At 52.5% G+C, this 19,060-nt stretch overlaps 1 protein-coding gene across 8 annotated transcripts in view; it reads right to left on the reverse strand.

Annotated features, from left to right (window-relative positions):
• DNMT3A (DNA methyltransferase 3 alpha) overlaps positions 1-19,060 on the reverse strand; it is a 114,782-nt gene that overhangs the window by 83,631 nt on the left and 12,091 nt on the right. For 4 of the 8 annotated variants that reach the window (XM_031654998.1, XM_031654997.1, XM_031655001.1 and 1 more), the window contains exon 2: positions 2,727-2,975. In XM_031654998.1, coding sequence (XP_031510858.1) covers positions 2,727-2,789 — 63 coding nt within the window. In that variant the 5' untranslated portion in view covers positions 2,790-2,975. Of the gene's footprint in view, positions 1-2,383; positions 2,701-2,726; positions 2,976-3,152; positions 3,310-15,054; positions 16,981-19,060 lie in introns of those variants that run through there. The other 4 variants (XM_031655003.1, XM_031655002.1, XM_031655000.1 and 1 more) reach the window with 3 other exon arrangements.

Consider the following 19,060-nt stretch of genomic DNA (forward strand, 5'->3'; position numbering starts at 1 on the left):
GCCACATGGGGCCAGGCGGTGGAAGGGCCAGTGGTTGGTCACACCCCTTCCATCTGGCTTGCCAAACAGTTCCTTTGTGCATAGTGCCCCTGGCACCTGTGCCAGGCTCCCTGGGCTGCAGACCAAGCCTGTGTCTTCCCCTCTGCAGCTACCAGCACCCCTGCCGCAGGCCTGGCTTTCATGGGCTGCTGTGGTGGCTGTCAGTGTCTCTCCCCACCCTCCCTAGGCGGCTCCCTGGAGGTGCTGGAGCCAGCCCAGAGGTGCCAGGGAAGTGTGCCAGGTGAGCCAGCATGCGTAGTGTAGGCGTGGGAGGCTGGGGAGGAGGCCTGGCTATGGCCCGGCCCTTGTCTATCCAGATTGCTGCCATCTTTTGGCATGACCCCTGCCTGCCAGTGTGTGAGTGTGCACATTCTATCAGCACCGGGATCTAGGGCTGGGTGTGTGTTTGCTGCCGCTTGAGCCAGAGCAGTTACTATGGGTAGATAATAATAGCAATCGTAATCCCTCATAATTGGACCAGACTTTGCTGTCTGCAGGTCACTTCCATGCCCATGACCTCATCTGACTTCCACAACCACCCTGTAAAACAGGCAAGGCTGGAGTCACTATCCCCATTTTCCAGCTGAGCAAACACAAGCCCAGATGCCCTGAAGTCACATCTCCAGTAAGTGGCATACTCAGGACTAGGACCTGAGATTTCTGACTCCTGGTCCAGCCCTGCTTCTCAATCCTGAACTATTATAATGCAGATCCTGACCTGCTGCAGTTCATCGGCGGGGGCCTGGGGCTCCACAGCCCAGAGCAGCAGCAGCGGCGTGGGAGTACAGTCCAGTAACAGGAGGAGTTTGTCCCAGCTTTCCCCACCACCCCACCTGTGGGGAGCAGCTGACCAGTGACTGCCAGTGCATTGATGGGGAGCTGCGTCAGCAACTGTCAGGACATCGGACCCGGAGTGGGGCGAGGCTCAGGGTCACCTTATCCGACAGAGAAAGCAAGCCAGGCCCAAAAAGGGGAGGGAGTCAGCCATGGCCACAGCTGCCACTCCAGAGCACAGGCGCTGCAGGTGTCTACAGCTGAAGGGCCTGGGTCTTCATGCTGCTTGAGTCCTGAAGGGGAGCAGCTTAGGGGTCCGCAGGTATCCAGGACTATTAGTTCTTTTCCCATGGGTTCAGAGGGGAGAGACTGATCAGTCGCCCGGGCGCCCTGCACAGTGGGCCGCAGTGTGTGCTGGCCTTCTGGCCTGCTCTGCCTGACTGGGTGCACACACCCCCGTGGCGCTCTACAGGGTGCTGGGCTGGGAAGGCAGGTCCCTGAGCATCATGCGCACTCCTGGGATGTATACGTGTGTCCCTAGCGGGACCTATGCAGGTAGGGCTGTGGGAAGGGCTCGGGCCTGGGAGACAGGAGAATAGGCCCTCATCTGGACCTGCCACTGCCCAGCAGGGCTCAGCTTCCTCATCTGTAAACTAGGGCCATCTGTCCCTGCCCCATTTGTCTCAAGAGTTGTCCCCAAGGACCAAACAGAACCACCGATGGAAAACTAGGAAACAGAAACACACTCTGAAGAATGAGTAAACCCGGGAAGGAGCTGAGCATGCGAGAGGGAGGTCTCAGAGCTGACGCCCTTCAGGTAGGGTGCCTGGCTGCCTCTAGCCCCAGAATGCCCAGGGCCCCCACAGCTGGTGCCAGCTGTCCACCTTTGTTGCAAAAGAACCAACTGCTGCCCCCATGAGCATGCCCGGCTACTCCCAGACACCACCAAGCATCACAATGTCCAGCGCTACTCAGGGGAAGGGGAGCAGGCAGAGGGGACTGTGGACAGAGGCATAGCAGACAGACATGCCAGGAAGGCCTATGGCCATCATAAGATCCCCTGGAGGGTGGCAGTGAGTTCACCATTCCATTGACAGAGGGCAACACAGTCCAGTGCTGGGGGTTAAGGGGTAGCTTTTCCTATCATGGGGACACAGCTTGGTAAGGTCCCAACGCAGCCTGTGGGGACCCAGCAGGGACTCCCGTCAGTCTGATGTAATCTCCTCTGACTGATTCAGGCAGAACCTGGAGTTCAGCAGAAGGGTGGAGAGGCCACCCCCAACTAGATTCTGAAAACATGGAGGTCACCAGCTCCGTGGCTAAAAGCCATACCAAAGATCACCCAGCTACATTCACTTGGAGTCTGGGGTGGGGGGCAGGGACAGGAAATCACCATCTCCAAAGTGCGCTGGCGCCACACTGAGCCCAGCCTGTGCCTCCGTCCGTGTGGGAGGGTGGGCCCCCGCGGAGTCGTGTTTACTGTGCCCCACCCCAGAACTTGTCTTTGGCCCCCTAGAAGCTACTGAACACCTTAAGGAAACAAAGGCAGCTAAGAGAGAAAGTGATTCACCTGAAGGCTCACGGCTAGTAAGAGGCGGGTCTGAGAAGGAATCCACGTTCTGGGACTCTTCGGCCTCACAATGGCACAGACCTGGGCTTTGAGTCACTGTGCGAATGCCATGGTGGTTAAAAGCCTGGGTCCTGGAGCCAAATGCCTGCTCCACCACCAGAATCGAACCTCTGCAAGCCTCCGTTTCCTCATCACCCAAACAGGGATGTGATGGTCCCACACCCTGTTGTGAGCACTGAGTGATGTGGTCACGCGCTCAGTATGAGGAGCTGGCTGTCATCACGTGGGGACAGGGCTCTCCCTCTCCCAGGCCAGAGGGTCCCCAGCAGAGCCCACTGCTCACCTTTCGGTCCTCCTCCCGCTCTGCAGCAGAGCTGCTGGTGTCCCCGGGGCCGCTGGAGGGCATGGCGGGCGGCTGGGCGCTGGGAGGCAGGCTGGGGCTGCGTGGGGCTGGGGGGCTGCTGGGCTTTGGGGAAGGAATTATCGTGGTCTTTGGAGGCGAGAGTTAAAACTTAAACATAGATCCTGGTGTTGAGCCCTCTGGTGAACGGTGCCTCTGTCAGCCTGTGGGTGAGGGCTTCGATGGCTCCACCTGTGGAGGAGAGAAGAGGATCAGTGAGGCGGAGCACCCCACCCTCCCTGGGTCAGGCCCTCAGCCCAGGGCCACACCTGGCCTAGGAGGCCTGGGGTCTTGCTCCTCCTCCCGGCCTCACCAGCACCCCAGAGAGCAGGGAAACCAAGGCAGGCTCCCCTCAGGGCCACCTCCTACCCCAGCAGCCTCTGAGAGCCTTGGAGGTGGCAGCAGTCTCCCCTCCGTGTCGCGGTGGCCAATGGGTGCCACTTCTGGGACCTCCAGCTGCCTCCGCCTCTTCCCTTCTCTTCATTCACAGCCGCTCTCTCCTTTGAAAGCTTCCCGCATCCTCCCTCCCACCCCAACCAGCCCCTGGGAAATCCCAACCTCCCCCAGAGGCCCCCAGTCCGGCTACATTTTCCTTCTAATCTGTCCTCACCCCCACCCCCACACCTCCCGCCACGTGGAGGAAGTGAGTGCAGTCACAGGATGTAGTGAAATGAATGTCACCTCACTTCAGGACCGGCGCCTGGGCCCAGAGAAAGCTGAGGTCTGAGCTCAGGCTGCAGGCCTGATTGGCTCTGGCCTAGGAGGGAGAGGCCGAGGCCACCATCACGGCCACGGCCACGGCCACGGCCAAGGCCACAGGTCACGGCCACACTGAGGCAGGAGTGAGGCTGCTCTCTCCCCCACCCCATGTACCAGCCCCATTTGCCTGCAGAGCTGGTGGGCTTGAGGGGTCCTCTGAACCCACATGGCTGAGTTTTAGGGGCTTTTCTTCCCTCTGCTCCAGGTGTAGGCCTCAAGCCAGTGAAATAACAAAGCCTGCAGCTCAGGCCACAGCTGGGGTGGGGGTGTTGCTGCCTCAGCCCCCTCAGAGACACACAAGAGCTCCCCTGCTCCCCACCCCCGGAGGAGGCGGCCGCCAAGCCCCTGCCTCGAGTGTGCCAGGGCCCAGGAGGGGATTGGCAGGCGAGGGAGAGAGGGAGGCAGGCTGGATCTGGGCCCACCCACACCCTTCCCCTTCCAGTTCCTGGTTCTGCTTCCCCAGCTCCCCCTCCCTCCTGGCCTTCTCCTCCCATCCCCCTCCAGCCAGGGCTCCCTGGAAAACCAGGACCGGGAGACAGCGCAGGCTCGGCTCTCCCACAGGCCCAGCCCCTTTCTCCAGGGGTGCATTGTTGCCTGGGAGTGGGTGCCCCAGCCCTGGCTCTGCCAGGGGGTAGTGGGAGGAAGGAGCTGGCGGGAGGAGCTTCTTAGGGCCAGGACAGGAAGGGTTCCATCAGATCAACCCAGAAAGGCTGGAAGTGGGCCTGCCCCACAGCTGAGCCCTGAGGCAGCCCAGGTGCACTGGGTCCATTCCCCCTACCCCCACGAAGGTTTGCTGCCCAGGGTCCCTGAGAAGGTGAACGGCAGCGGAGAGCAGCTCCATGGGCCACATGCCACTCAGGGCCTGGCTCGTGCTCTGCATCCAGGCAGCTGCTGTGCTGTGCCCAGTTTACAGGTGACGCTAAGATCGACAAGGCCAGGACCCGTCAGAGGCATGAACCCAGATCTCTCTGACACTAAAGCTCTGAGGGGTTGGGTTCACGTCCCCCAACACACACCACAGAAGCAACTCTGAAGATCCCAGCAGAGAACTGGTCCAACTCAGAAGCACACGGCTCCCAGCCCTTAGCAGCCAATGATTCCCTGTCAAGCCCCACTCCCATTTGTTACCACAGACATCTCCAGCCACCCCAAAACCAAAAGCTTCAAAAGGGTCAGAAGCTAAGAGGGGCAGAGTCTGGTTGGAAAGAACGTTGAGCCCGAAGTCTGTAAGGGTGGGACCTACTCCTGATGGAGGCTTCCCCAGCCCTCAGTTTCCCCACCAATGAAACGGGAGAGCAGGACCCCTTCTATTAATAGCTCTGACTGGCCAAGGAAGCTGTTGCAGCCCCAAGGCCCAGTGGACACGTGAGGGGCTGACAAGGACAGGGCACCCCAAATGGAGTTCGGGGGAGACCCAGGCACAAAGGAAGTGGGGCAGGAGGGTTGTCTTGATGCTGTCCTAGGCTTAGAGACACCCAGAGGGCATCTGTGCCGCCACGGGTGTGGCGAGGCTCAGAGAAGCTCTGGCTCCCAGTAGGGAGAGGAAGGAAGCTGGAGGGAAAAGCAGAAACTCACAGGGCATTGGCCCCAAGGGCAGACACCCCAGAAAGCAAAGGAAAGGAAAGGAAGATTCTCTTCTTCCTCCCCTTCCTCCACCCAAGACTCTGACATCTGAGCTACAGAAACTGTCCTCACAGAAAGCGCAGCTGACCTGGGTCAACCCTTTGTGTTGCTCAATGGACCAGCCCTGTCAGTAGCAGTCCCTCAAAATCACCCCCATCATCTAAAATGCTCCAGTACGTGTGTGGGCAGGCCATGCACTACACAACTCTAGGGGGCCTCAGTTGGTGGCCAAGGTCCCAGACCTTGACATAGCACTGCCAATCTACCCTTAGAGGCTTCATTCTTCCTTCAGGCAGCCCAGCCATGGGGAGTGGGCTCTCCTGGGCCCACAGTCCCAACACAGCAGCAGGCGTCCACCACTCCGGTCCTTCCACCGCACAGCCCTGGCTGCTTCCAATACCAAAGCGTTCTCCTGACCTGGGCCAAAGGCTGCACTGCAACCACCACCGCCACCAAAAAATCCTTGCTAAGAATGCTACCACCATGAAAAGCAGCTTTTATTTCCTCCTTTTAGAATCCACAGTGATCCTGAATAACGTTTATAACAGCCACTTAAAAAATTTCAAGGAATCCCACCATGAAAACATCTTCATATCATAGCTGATAGGATCACCATCTCCACTGCTTCAACTATAAAACTGTTGTGGAAAAAGAACTGAAAGCTTTGAATATGCATACCAAGGCTCACTACCTTCTAAATTCAGTGCAGTAGAAACATCTTTTGTTTGTTTGTTTAGAGCAGGTTCTTGCTCTGTCACCCAGGCTGGATGCAGTGGCAGTATCACAGCTCACTGCAGCCTCAAGCTCCCGGGCTCAAGTGCAAGTGAGCCTCCCGCCTCAGCCTCCCGAGTAGCTGGGACTACAGACGTGTACCACCACACCTCCTGGCTTTTTTTTTTTTTTTTTTGTAGAAACAGGGTCTCCCTATGTTGCCCAGGCTGGTCTTGAACACATGGCTTCAAAGGATCCTCCCACTTCAGACTCCCAAAGTGTTGGGATTCCAAGCATGAGCCACCACACCTGGCCAAAAGATTTTTTAAGAAGACATAAAATTACAAGATTAGGCTGAACAAGAGAAGGAATACCACCAACAAAATTGTGGAATCTGGAAAGCAGACTTGTGACAGCCAAATTTCAGACAGGCGTGTGAATACTGATATATAACACAGTCTTCAACAGATGCTTATATGATAGCATCAGGTACTCTGGGACTAGGGCTGAAGAGGATGCGTGTGTGAGAAATGAGAGGCTGAGTGACAGAAATGAATTCCTAGACCCTCCTCTACAAGTCTGAAGGTTTATCTGTAGTCACTGGAGGGCATAAAATAGGGGGTCTTTGAAAAGAGTCACTTGGCACCGCTGAAAACAAAGATGATATATCAAAACCAAGGAGAGGAAGGTTATTTATTTATTGAGACGAAGTTTCGGCTCTTGTTGCCCAGGCTGGAGTGCAATGCCGCGATCTCGGCTCACCACAACCTCCGCCTCCTGGGTTCAAGCGATTCTCCTGCCTCAGCCTCCCGAGTAGCTGGGATTACAGGCGTGCACCACCACTCCCGGCTAATTTTCGTATTTAGTAGAGATGGGGTTTCGCCACATTGGCCAGGCTAGTCTTGAACTCCTGACCTCAAGTGATCCACCCGCCTTGGCCTCCCAAAGTGCTGGAATTACAGGTGTGAGCCACTGTGCCCAGCCAAAATTATTAAAGAATAAACCAAATCTTAAAACAATCTTCCAATTAGAATTATTTTCAGCCAAATTATCATTTAAGTGTGAGAATAAAATAAAGACATTTTCTTTTTTTTTCTTTGAGATGGAGCCTCACTCTGTCGCCCAGGCTGGAGTGTAGTGGTGCAATCTCCGCTCACTGCAAGCTCCACCTCAGGGGTTCATGTCATTCTCCTGCCTCAGCTTCCCAAGTAGCTGGGACTACAGGCGCCTGCCACCACGCCCGGCTAATTATTTTTCTATTTTTAGTAGAGACAGGGTTTCACCGTGTTAGCCAGGATGGTCTCAATCTCCTGACCTCGTGATCCGCCTGCCTCGGACTCCCAAAGTGCTGGGATTACAGGCGTGAGTCACCACGCTTGGCCCTTTTTTAAAATTTTCTCTCTCTCTTTTTTTTTTTTTTTTTTGAGATGGAGTCTTGCTCTGTTGCCCAGGCTGGAGTACAGTGGCGTGATCTTGGCTCACTGCAACCTCTGCCTCCTGGGTTCATCCCATTCTCCTGCCTCAGCCTCCCAAGTAGCTGGGACTACAGGCAGCCACCACCACACCTGGCTAATTTTTTGTATTTTTAGTAGAGACGGGGTTTCACCATGTTAGCCAGGATGGTCTTTTTTTTTTTTTTTTTTCCAAAATTACATGTTTTATTTTCGTGTTTGTAAAACGAAGAGCTTTTTTTCTGGATGGTTTTCTTATCAGCTTTTCATACAACAGTCAAGTAAACCTCGTGGCACTAGCCAGAAATCGTTGCAACTTTGGAACTTCCAAGACAATCTGGCCTCTTATCAATGGGCAGACAGCGACCCTCATTCAAAATGAAGCTGCTAGTCAGTGACATCCGACATTCATTATCTTCACTGGCTGATAGTCCACACCCAGAATGCCATGAAGAGTGTCAGGTTTAACCAAGCGGTTTTCCATTACATATTCTCCCGCATATTCTGGAATTCTTTCATGTATCTTTGCATATTCAGAGCTGCTCTGCTGGGCCACGACAGCGCCATTGTTCCTACCACACGACCAAACGATCACGAAGGCCAACGTAAAAGCAGCCAGGATGGTCTTGATCTCCTGACCTCGTGATCCACCAGCCTTAGCCTCCCAAAGTGCTGGGATTACAGGCATGAGCCACCACGCAAGGCGCCATTTTTTTTTCTTAAATAGGCATGGGGTCTCACTATGTTGCCCAGGCTGGTCTTGAACTCCTGGGCTCAAGTGATCCTCCCACCTCAGCATCCCAAAGTGCTGGGATTACAGGCGTGAGTCACCGTGCTGGGCCCCAGTAAAGACATCTTCAGACATATCAGGCCCCACGCTCCTTTCCCAGGAAGGACAGGACAATGTCCTCTAATACGCAGAAGATACAGCACAGGAGAGATGGGAAGGGAGGCTCCAGGACAAAGGGGAAAAGAGGCCACACACCAGTCACCCGGCATGAGCCAGAGAGGGTCAGCCTTCCCACTGAGACTAGGGCACTAGTGCCGTCATCACCATGCCCTCTGCTGTCCAACTGTCTTTTTACCTGACAAAACTACAGGTATCGCTCGTGGCCATACTCTGCTATCTAAACCCAGGAACTGAATAGATTCCTTCCTTCCTTCCTTCCCTCCCTCCCTCCCTCCCTCCCTCCCTCCTTCCTTCCTTCCTTCCTTCCTTCCTTCCTTCCTTCCTTCCTTCCTCCCTCCCTCCCTCCGTCCCTCCCTCTCTCTCTTCCTTCCTTCCTCTCTGTCTCTCTGTCTCTCTCTCTCTCTCTCTCTCTCTCTCTCTTTCTTTCTTTCTTGGACCCTTGCTCTCTAGCCCAGGCTGGAGTGCAGTGGCACAATCTCGGCTCACCACACCTCTGCCTCCTGGGTTCAAGCAATTATCTTGCCTCAGCCTCACAAGTAGCTGGGATTACAGGTGTCCACCGCCATGCCCGGCCAAGTTTTGCATTTTTAGTAGAGACAGGGTTTTGCCATGTTGGCCAGGCTGGTCTCAAACTCCTAACCTCATATGATCCACCTGCCTTGGCCTCCCAAAGTCCTGGGATTAAAGGCGTGAGCCACCGTGCCCAGCCATGAATGGATTTTGATATGGACAGATGTGTGTCCTGGAAGATGTACTCTAATGAGGGGAGTGAGCCACGCAAGAAGAGGACACGAAAGCCAGAAAACAGAGATTCCCACCAGAAAGTAATGGGAATTCCAAAGATGACCACAAAAGGAAGTCACAGAACATCAGCTACAATGTGCCTAGAAAGCAACCAGCCCAGAGTGAAAGAGGATAGATAACTTAAAAAATGGAACTGAAACATCTTTTACCTGCTGTGATTGCCCGTGTGGAAAGCAATACTGATGGCTATTAGAAAGTGTGGTAGGCCCACTACAAAGAAGTGATAAATGCTGGAGGTGATGGATATACTAACTACCCTGTTTTGATCATTACACAATGTATACATGTATTAAAACATCACATTGTACCCCATAGATATGCACAATTATTATGTGTCAGTTTAAATGAGAAAAAGAAAAAGAAGACCTAAGGTAACAGTATTGTCACAGAAAAATTAAATTATATTAGAAGTTGTGGTAGGAATTAGCAACAGGTACAAAAAATAAGGCAGATGAAAAACAAGGTAATTATTAACTTCAGGAAAAAAAAGTAAAAAGAAACCGTTATAGTATACCAGAAGGTTCAACTGTGAATAATAGTTGCATTGAAATAATAAAATAAACACTGTATGTAGGTTTACTAAACATATGTGTGTGTATACATGTATATACGCATGTATGTACACACAAATTACTTCTGTATGTACCACAAAATTAATGCCTTAAAACAACACATTATCTTGCAATTCTGCAAGTCAGTAGTAAAAAAAAAAAAAAAAAAAAAAGATTCTCCTTACTAGGCTAAACTCAAGATGTTGGCAGGGCTGCATTCTTTTTTGGAAGCTCTAAGGAGAATCCATTTCCTTGACATTTGCAACATCTAGAGGCTGCCCTCATTCCTTGCCACATGGTCCCCTTCCAACTCCAAAGCCAGCAATGGACAGTCTTTTTCCCATCACAGTACTCTCTGCCTCATCAACATCTCCTGCTCTGACTACTTCCATCTTTCACTTCTAATGACCCTTCTGATTACACTGGGCCCACCCAAATAATCCAGGATAATCCCCTCGTCTCTAGGTCATTAATTTAATCACATCTGCAAAGTCCCTTTTGCCATGTAAGGTGACATATTCACAGGTCCAGGGGATTAGGGGGCCTGGCCATCTTAGGGGGGCCATTATTCTGGCAACCAGATACACAAAACATTTTTGAGGCTGGACACGATGGCTCATGCCTGTAATCCCAGCACTCTGAGAGGCCAAGACAGGAGGATCACTTGGGACCAGTCTGGTGACACAGGGAGATCCTGTCTCTACAAAAATTTAGAAAATTAACAGGGTGTGGTGGCACATGCCTGTAGTCCCAGCTACTCAAGAGGCTGATGTGGGAGGATCGCTTGAGCCCAGGAGGTCAAGGCTGTAGGGAGCTGTGATTGTGCCACCACACTCCAGTCTGGGCAAAGATCGAGATCCTGTCTCAAAAAAACCAACAACAATTTTTTGAAACAATATAAAAAGAGTATTGTCAATATTTAGGGAGGATGGTTGAAGAGTAGAAAGGTTGGGCACGTAAGAGGATCTACTAAATAGGAAATCAATGGAAAATGTCTAAATAGATGAATCAAAAATATGCACTTTACTCAGAAATATGAGATGAAAATTGCTGGAAGAAACAGCTAAGAGAATCGAAAGCGGTTGCCTCTGAGAAGAGGATAAGGGTAGGAGTAGGCAAGGAATCACTGCATGTTGTTAGGAGGTTTTAGTACTATTCGACTTCTTAAATTATATGCATGTACTACTGTGAGTAAATAAAAATGAATTTTTAAACAGAGAGAGTGGGGATGGGAGAAAGGGCTTACATCCCAACTGCAGCCATCGGTTGCATGTGGCCTCCATTTCCTCCTCTATAAATAAGAGCGTAGCTGAGACCTTTCCACCTCTGTTGTTCTATGAAATCATCACGTCCCACAGAATAACCATCATCAGCTCCTCACACCCACACAGAGTTCCATCACCAGCTACAACACTGGTACCTCCCTCTCCACCCCCCACCCTCACGAAATGTTTAATCCTACAAACGCATCATTCCCACTGCATCCAGCCCATGGGCAGTGCAAGTCAGTGCTGCCTGCATCCGTCACCACAACCCCCGCTCACTCAGCCCTTTCTGAGACCAAAGAGCCACATCTCCACCAACTCCTGGAGCCTCAGGGCTGCTCCCCTGCACCACGCTGTCCCCACTGCCGTCCCTCCTTCTTCACCAACCCCAGCCTCATCAGCACCCCCGAGATGACCACCCGAGCCTCCTCTCCATCTTCAGATTGAGAGACTGCTGGCCCCCCTGCCACCTCACAGTCTCTCCTCAACAAGGGCTTGCATATAATTATCCTCTTCCAAAATCAAAACTGTCATGGCCCACAAACCTAAATCCTCACTCCACCAAACACGATCCCAATATTCTCACCCCAAGAGCCCCTTCTTCTCCATCTCAAGTTCTCTGTCTGAATGGCTGAAAAATATCTGAGCATTTCTGCAGCAGGTCCTTCTCCCTCCCTCTGCTTGAATTCTCCTTTTCCTCTAGTGGACTCTAGTTATTCTGCTCTACCTAGACGCCTTCCCCTCCTTCCTGGTGGGAAATGCTCCTCAAGGGGTTTTGGTTGTGCCTGTGCTGACCTCAACACCCACCCCAGGCAAGGGGTGAGCATGTGACCAGGCAGAGCCAATCAGAGGCCTCCCTGGAACCTTTTCACCGATGCGATGGAAACATGCTAACAGGGTCGATGTGAGTCAGGGGCTGCCGGCTGCTGTCTTCCCGCCATGTGGGTGAGCCTGCCTGAGAACGAAGAGCTCAGAGATGAAGACAGAGGGATGAAGCATTGAAGGCACTGTCTGGGCCCCTGGTCTTGCTGTTTCTGGAGGCAGGGACATACATCTGTGAACTTCCGGGTGCTGTGAGCTTTCACTACTTTGGTATGAGTCTATGACTTGTGGCTGACACCCTCCTGACCTAAAGGCCAATCTCAGTCCCCTCCAGGGCTCTCTAGGAGGCCAACTGCGGGGCTTCCAACACTGGCCTTACATCTTACCAGCTGTGTGGCCTGAGGCAAAACTGTGCCTCAGTTTTCTCAGCTGTAGAGTGGGGGAAAGAACTCTCCAGCTCACAGCGCTGCTGTGAAAATTAAAACGGAATGCCCTAAAAATGCTTCCAAGAGCGCCTGGCACAGAGAAAGTACTCAATAAATCTTAACGATGATTACTCTCAGACTCAACCAGCCCGCAGATTTCTCTCCTTTCTTGAAATCCCTGGAGTTCCTCTAAGTGGCCTTCGCTCAGGCAGGAGCTTGTACTTAAGCTCCTCTGACATGCCAGGCCCCGTGAGCAGAGCTTTACAATGTCAACATCTCATTAATCCTCACACCTCACCCCAACCCTTTGAAGTGGGTACTATTTTTATCCCCATTTTCCAGATGAGAATAATGAGGTATGGAGAGATTAATAAAACTGCCCAAGGTCACACAGTGGGTAAGGGGTGGAGCCAGACACAGTCCAGGTCCGTCCCGCTCAGAAGCTCACAGCTCTCCACTCCCTCTCTCACAATCCACAATCAGCATGTGACTGCTGCAGATCTATATTAACTTTGGGCATGGGCTGGCCAGAAAACAAAGTTTCCAGTCAATCTCTCTTTTCTGGTCAGGCTTGTCTGCAGCGGGAGCGGGGAAGGAGGGCACTGCAGCTTTCTAATCACAGTATTCAACGCCCTGCCCAATGCAGTGGTCATTCACTCATTCATTCATGCAGCTATTTCCTGAGCACCTACCATGTGCCAGGCACTGTGCTAAGGAACATGCACTGTCCTGTTCAATCCTCAAAACAATCCTATGAAGCAGGTCCTATTGTTATCCCCATTTTATAGAAGACACGGAGGCTTAAAGAGGTTTAGTGTCTCTCTAGGGTAGCACAGCGGAAAGCCCCAGGGCAGGATTAGGAATCCAGGTCCATGTAACTCGGGACCCCTTGCAAACGTGGCAGTTCTTGGTCATGAATGGGCGCGCTAAACACAGATCTCAGAGCCAGCGCCATGATCAACCGTTTATGCCTCTGGGGTGACCCTGGCCCACAGATAACAGTCCCATGGCTAAATTTCCTACTTGAGCTTAGGAGGAGGTGCAAATGGGTCCTGCGGGTGACAGAAGGCAGCAGAGCTTCTTGTGCCCCAATCATCTGCTAGGGTAGGGCTCAGCTGGGGGCAAGGAGAAAGCGGAGGAGACCTCCTAGACGGAGATGTCTATCTGTCGACTCTTCCCCCTCCTGTCACAGCCTCTCGTGGTCATAAGACTGGGGATGGATAAGGAGGAGGGAGAGGGAGGGAGGTCTTGGTGCCATTTTCCAGCGAGATGGCCATCACTATTCCATCGCCCTGACTTTCCGAAATATCACTTGCACCCAAACCACCAGCTGTGCATAGAATACCAAAAGCCACTGGTGACAGGCCAGCAGTCCTGCCCTCTGCAAAGCCCATTTATCTGGCTCCAGAGTCACAATAAGACGGCTTGTGGCTCTCACACCACTCTCGAGGCCATGGCACCACCAGCACTGGCACCACCAGCAGAAGCACTTATGATCACACCAAACCTGCTGCCACTACGGCGGCCACATGGGAGTCTGAGTCAGACTCCTTTGCTCACACTAATGGTTGCCATGACACAGCCCCAAAAGTGAGCGGGGGGGAGATTTATACCTAAAATAGACGCTGTTAAGGAGCCGAAGTTGTTCTCAGGAGCCAAAATGAGCCAACACAGACTTCCGTAAGGCAGCACCCATTTCCAAGTGCTGCAAGCCAGGAGAAGCCCTGTCTAGGGGTCACACGTGCTGTGGGTCAGATGGGCTTCCCACGGCCTGGGGCCTGGGAGTCAGGGGCACAGTGTGGCCAGGCTGAGAGTCCATGTGAGGATCAGACACGTGGTCCTGGATGGGGTCTGGCAGCGACCAGAATGGGTCTGATTTTATCATCCCCAGCAGAAGCGGCCCACGGTCATCTGCACGTTTCTCTACTTTTCCAACCTTCTCTACAGAATGGTCCACAGCTGCCAGCTCCAGAGCCTCTATCACTTAGCCCCCTACGCACGGCCCTGTTCCCCCACCCCACAACTCTGAAACCCTCTGGGGATGCTGACTGTCTTCGTCCTCGGGGGAGAATGCTCCCTCCAGGGACATATCACAGTGCTTTCCCTGGGAAAGGAGACACCCCACGCCCGCTTGGCTTTCTCCAACTCCTAACGCCACCGAACTGACAGTGGAGAAAAGGAGTTACACCACTGTCTGGAGTGATTGATCCTAGTTACCACGGAGAAAACTGGATTGCTGATCAGCCACAGAGCCAAGCAAGACTATGTCTGGAACCCAGCGAATTCTCTCAGGCACCTCTTAAGAACTTCCATGCCCAAAGGAAAGCTGAATGGAAAGTTATGGTAACAACAACAACAACAAAAGTGGGATAACTAAGGATTCAGGTCCTTTGGGAATGAGGGTTTGGGCTACTCCACCAAGTAAAAGAAGCATGGCCTGCTAAGGCTCTGGCTGAGTGTGGAGGAAATACAGAATGGGATAAGAAGACAAGGAAGCCAGTAGCAAGTGTAGCCTTGTGAACAAATGCAGACAGCAGGCCTCTAGTGGTTTTGCACACTTTCTATTAACTTGAGATGTGTGTGTGTGTGTGTGTGTGTGCGTGCAATATGGTAACCATTTTCTTCTTTTTTTCTCCTTCCCATTGTTTTCTATGCAAGCTGTTGACAGTTAACTTTATAATCTAGTGTTTAGGTAACAATTCTGTTACCTAATTCAGTGGGAATGTGACTGACTTTGAGAAGTTATTATAGCCAGGGATTGATAGAGTGATGGTTGGGGATCTCTGGGAAAAGGGTGAGAATTTCATAAGAAGGATAACTGTCTTGAGAAGTAGACATCTAGTTGTTCATTTTTGTATGGCAGTTCAGATATTGTAAAAAGGTGCAAATAGAAGCTGTGTAGCCAAAGGGGTAAACTGAGCCAGTTATCAATTTATTCGCCCATCATTACCTGTGTTGTGAAGATGGAGCTGGGCCCTTTAATTACTTTTCCTTTGTCAGCTGGCACAACTGTGGAGGGCACTGAAGAGGCATTGAAGGAGGAAGCGGGTTTCCTTTCTAGACCCGATGTGCTCTTGTTAGGTTCCTGCATTGTATACAACTTCTCTAGCAGTCAGATCTTGCTGCATGGGCGCTTTCCAGCATCAGGGTCTTGCCAGATATGAAGCTTCCCAGCACCCAGCTCCTGTGCTGTTGCAGCTTCTCCAGCACCCAGTCCCTACGGCATGCAGCTTTCCAGTGCCCAGCTCCTGCAGGAGTGCCAGGCTCTTGCAATGCAGACAGCTTCTCCAGTACCTGGCTCCAGCAACACATGTCAGTCAGGATACCCAACAGCCAGGAGCTTCACCCAGCACTCTCCTGGGAAAACTTGGCAGCGGTGTGCTTCCAGCAAGATACCTCCCACAAACAACTTTCCTTGGGACCCAAAAAGATGGGTTTCCAGTAAATTCCAGAGGGTGAATTTCCAGCAAGTTCTGCCAACATGGCAGTTACAGAGACGTTGCCATCCAGGGAGCCATAGCCACACCCTCTCCATCAAGGTCTGGATCTCAGCCCTTGCAGGGCCTCTTCCTTGGGCACTCTGTGGCAACCCTAGAGGTAGGGGCTGTTCTCATAGCTATTATTTTTGTATTCTTTGGAGTTATTTTTACTTCTTCCTAGCCAATTCCTCATTATTCTAATCCAATTAGAGTTAATAATTCGTTATGTGAAACTTTCCTTCTTCCAGTCACCATGTAGTTTCTGTCCCCTGAATGGACCCTGACGGATACAGTCACCCATGGCCCCAAAGGGCCTTTTTCCATCCTCATGGCCCTTGAGCTCAATTCAACATCCTGGCCAGCCAATCATTCCCTGCTTCAAGCACTCACTCAACAGCCATTTCTTGAGTGCTATTGTGGAGCTGGGCCCTGGAGTGAAAGGAGACCCTGCTTCTGGAGCTCCCCAGCAACCGCCTTCCCTGTGTTCTCTCCCAGCTGTGACTCCCTGTAGCTCCGTGTGGCTCCGTGTGGCTCCGTGTGACTCCGTGTGGCTCCTGGGTCTCCAGCCTCGGATTCCGCAGCTCTGTCTCTGGGGCTGGCTGGGAGTCTTGATCCCACTTCTGCACGGTGGGCGCTCCTCAAAGGTCATGTTCTACCTTCAGCTTTCCTCTAAATGTTCTTCCTCTAAGACACCTGGGCATAAGTCACATAGGCCTCCTTCTGCAAGGGGCTCCATCTCTGTTTATTTTCATCCCAACTGGATGATCTGCAGTTGCCTAAAATCCTACTCTTCCAGAACATGCTTCCTTCAGAGCTGGCTCTATCTTCTGGTTTTTCCCTCTATGTGGAAGTAACACTCCCCTCCCTTCAGCTGCCTAAGCCGCCAACCCTGGAGAAAACAGGTCCCACCTTTCCCCTGGGTCCTCACATCCAGCAGGTACCTGGTCCTTGGGCTTCTCTCGACCCCCTATTCCCTCCAGGCCCTTTATACCTCTTGTGTCTGTGGCACAATAACCTGGTAGATCCCCTGGAGCGTGTCCACCTGCCTCTGGCATCTCTACCTCCCACCTCACCCTCTCAGCAAAGATTGCCCACACATGGCTCCCTCTAGGAAAACCTATGACACCTGATGAAAATTTTAAACAATTGATTGTGAATGTACTAAAACCATCGAACTATACACTTATATGGGTGAGTTGTACGGAATGTGAATTATATCTTCAAGCTATTATTTTAAAAAATCCTGTGATGCCAAAGATTTTCACACATGGTAAAATATATGCTCTGGCTTGGTCTCACCAAGGCTGGCTACAATGCAGCCTCCGCCCACTGCTCTGGCCGTGCCCCCACCTCTCCCAGCTGCATCATTCCAGGCCCGGCTGCTGTCCCGGAATGACACCCCTGGCTCCCACCCTCTCCCTCAGGGCCCACTCAGCTCCTCTCCCCCAGTCCTTCAACCCAACATCTCTCCTCCCCCACACACCGTCCCCTTCTCCTCGACCACCCACCCAGGGCTCATTGGGTGTTCCATGCGTGTATAGATGTGTCTGATTTCCCAAAGAGACGAGGTCAGAGTTCACGCCTTGCCTCTTGCTGCCCATCGTCCCCCCGCCCACAGCTTGTCCCCCACAACCCCATTCCGGGTGACCCTGGAGGCAGAGAGGACTGTGTGAAGTCACTCCCAGGCAGCTGCAACATCCCCAGCACAGTGCTGCGGTGCCTCGAGCGACCCCCCACAATCCCCATTCTAGGGGTCGCTTGGCAGAGCCCCCAAGGCACTGCGTCAGTGGAAAGGCCGTTTGCAGGAGCTCCGAAGGCAGAAACATACACCTGCCATGGGTCTGCAGGCTCACCTGCCCCAGATCCCCAAGGTGAAGGGGGTGGTGAGGGCCTAGGCTATCAGTGAACCACAGGAAACAGGGGGGCTGAGTCCTTGTTTAGCCTGTGACCACCCTCTCCCCACACCGCCCATGGCCACGCTCTCCCAACCCCACTTCCTAAACCAGCTCCCTCTCAGGTCAAAACCAGGAGGACCCCCAAAGGGTCTTCAGGGCCTGGGAGCGGCTGTTGGGGCTCAGCCCCCACCCCTCTACACTTCAGCAGGAAGGAGCTCACTGCTCTCAGACTTCCCACAGGGCCGCCTTTCTCCTCCTCTGTCCCAACAAAAACAAACCATTTGTGGAGGGGGCCGAGGGAGGGAGAAGAGCCCAGGGTTCCAAGCAGCACATCTCAGAACCACGGGCCCTGCCTCCAGCAGTCCCCGCCTCAAACCCTAGCTCTGTCACTCGGAGATTCGGGCCTCAGTTTCCCAAGCTGTAAAGCGGGGTGAGAAACAGTCCCTACTTCATAAGTCTATTTTAAGATAGGAGGGAATCTGAGTCGAGTGTTTAACACAGGGCCTGGCACATGGGAGGCACTCAATAAATGTTCATTTAAAAAGTATTATGTGCTTGATCAGAAAGAAAGGCAAGCCACATGTTCTTAGGAAACCTAGACTCTGGCCTCAGACCACACCCCGGAGTGGCTTGTGCTCCTTCTAGAAACGGCTGCTGTGCCAGGGTCACCCTCCCAGCTAATGCCCCTAAGTCTCCAGCACAGGCCTCTTGCCACTAGAATGGGGAATGTATTTACCAGAGAATTTCAACCTGCCACTCTGGCCTCAGGAATCTCTCCCATTCAGGCAGACCACACACACACACACACACACACACACACACGGACAGACACATACAGACAGCCACACAGATAACAAACACACAGACACAGAGGCACACACAGAGACACACCTAGACACATGCAGAGATGACCCAGGTGCGCACTCGCACACACGCGACAGCGCCCCTCGTGCTGCACACGCCGGGGCACCTGGAGCCAGAGGATCCTGGGCGGGCCTCCCCACACAGGCACATGCGTTGCACATTTCACCTACTGTATGGGCCAAAGAGGCATTTGGAAACCAGCTTGGGAACCTCATAACCATTCATAACATTGTTCTGAGAGAAAACACAAAACATTGCCCTATAAACAAACATTTGCAATAGAATTCCTCCAAAAGCTTGGAATTGCCTGTACTAGAAAACTAACAGAGCAAGAAGAGAAAAACCACATAAACTTGGTTTGCCTCTGCAAAATTAATACCAATTACAAAAACATTTATGTGAACTGCTTACCATTTACACCTAATTACCATGCAGCACAATTATGCATATCATTAAGGGTATGCCAGATTAATTATGCTGTACATTTCATTTGATTACACCACCACACCCTGAGTTCATGTATGCCCCACTTCCAGGGGGCCAGTCCTGCAGCATGGCTGCTTGCACAGGTTGGCACAAGCCAGAGAAACGTGGGTTTCCACATTCAGATGGACCGCAGCCCCCACCCCACCCCCAGGCAGAGACAGCCCGATTCCCGCCCGGCCTTCTTGGCAACATCAACAAGAACCCTGCTGCAAAGCCATCTTCCCACCAGATC

This window comes from Papio anubis, chromosome 14 (genome assembly GCF_008728515.1).
Source record: "Papio anubis isolate 15944 chromosome 14, Panubis1.0, whole genome shotgun sequence".
Taxonomy (NCBI): Eukaryota; Metazoa; Chordata; class Mammalia; order Primates; family Cercopithecidae; genus Papio; species Papio anubis.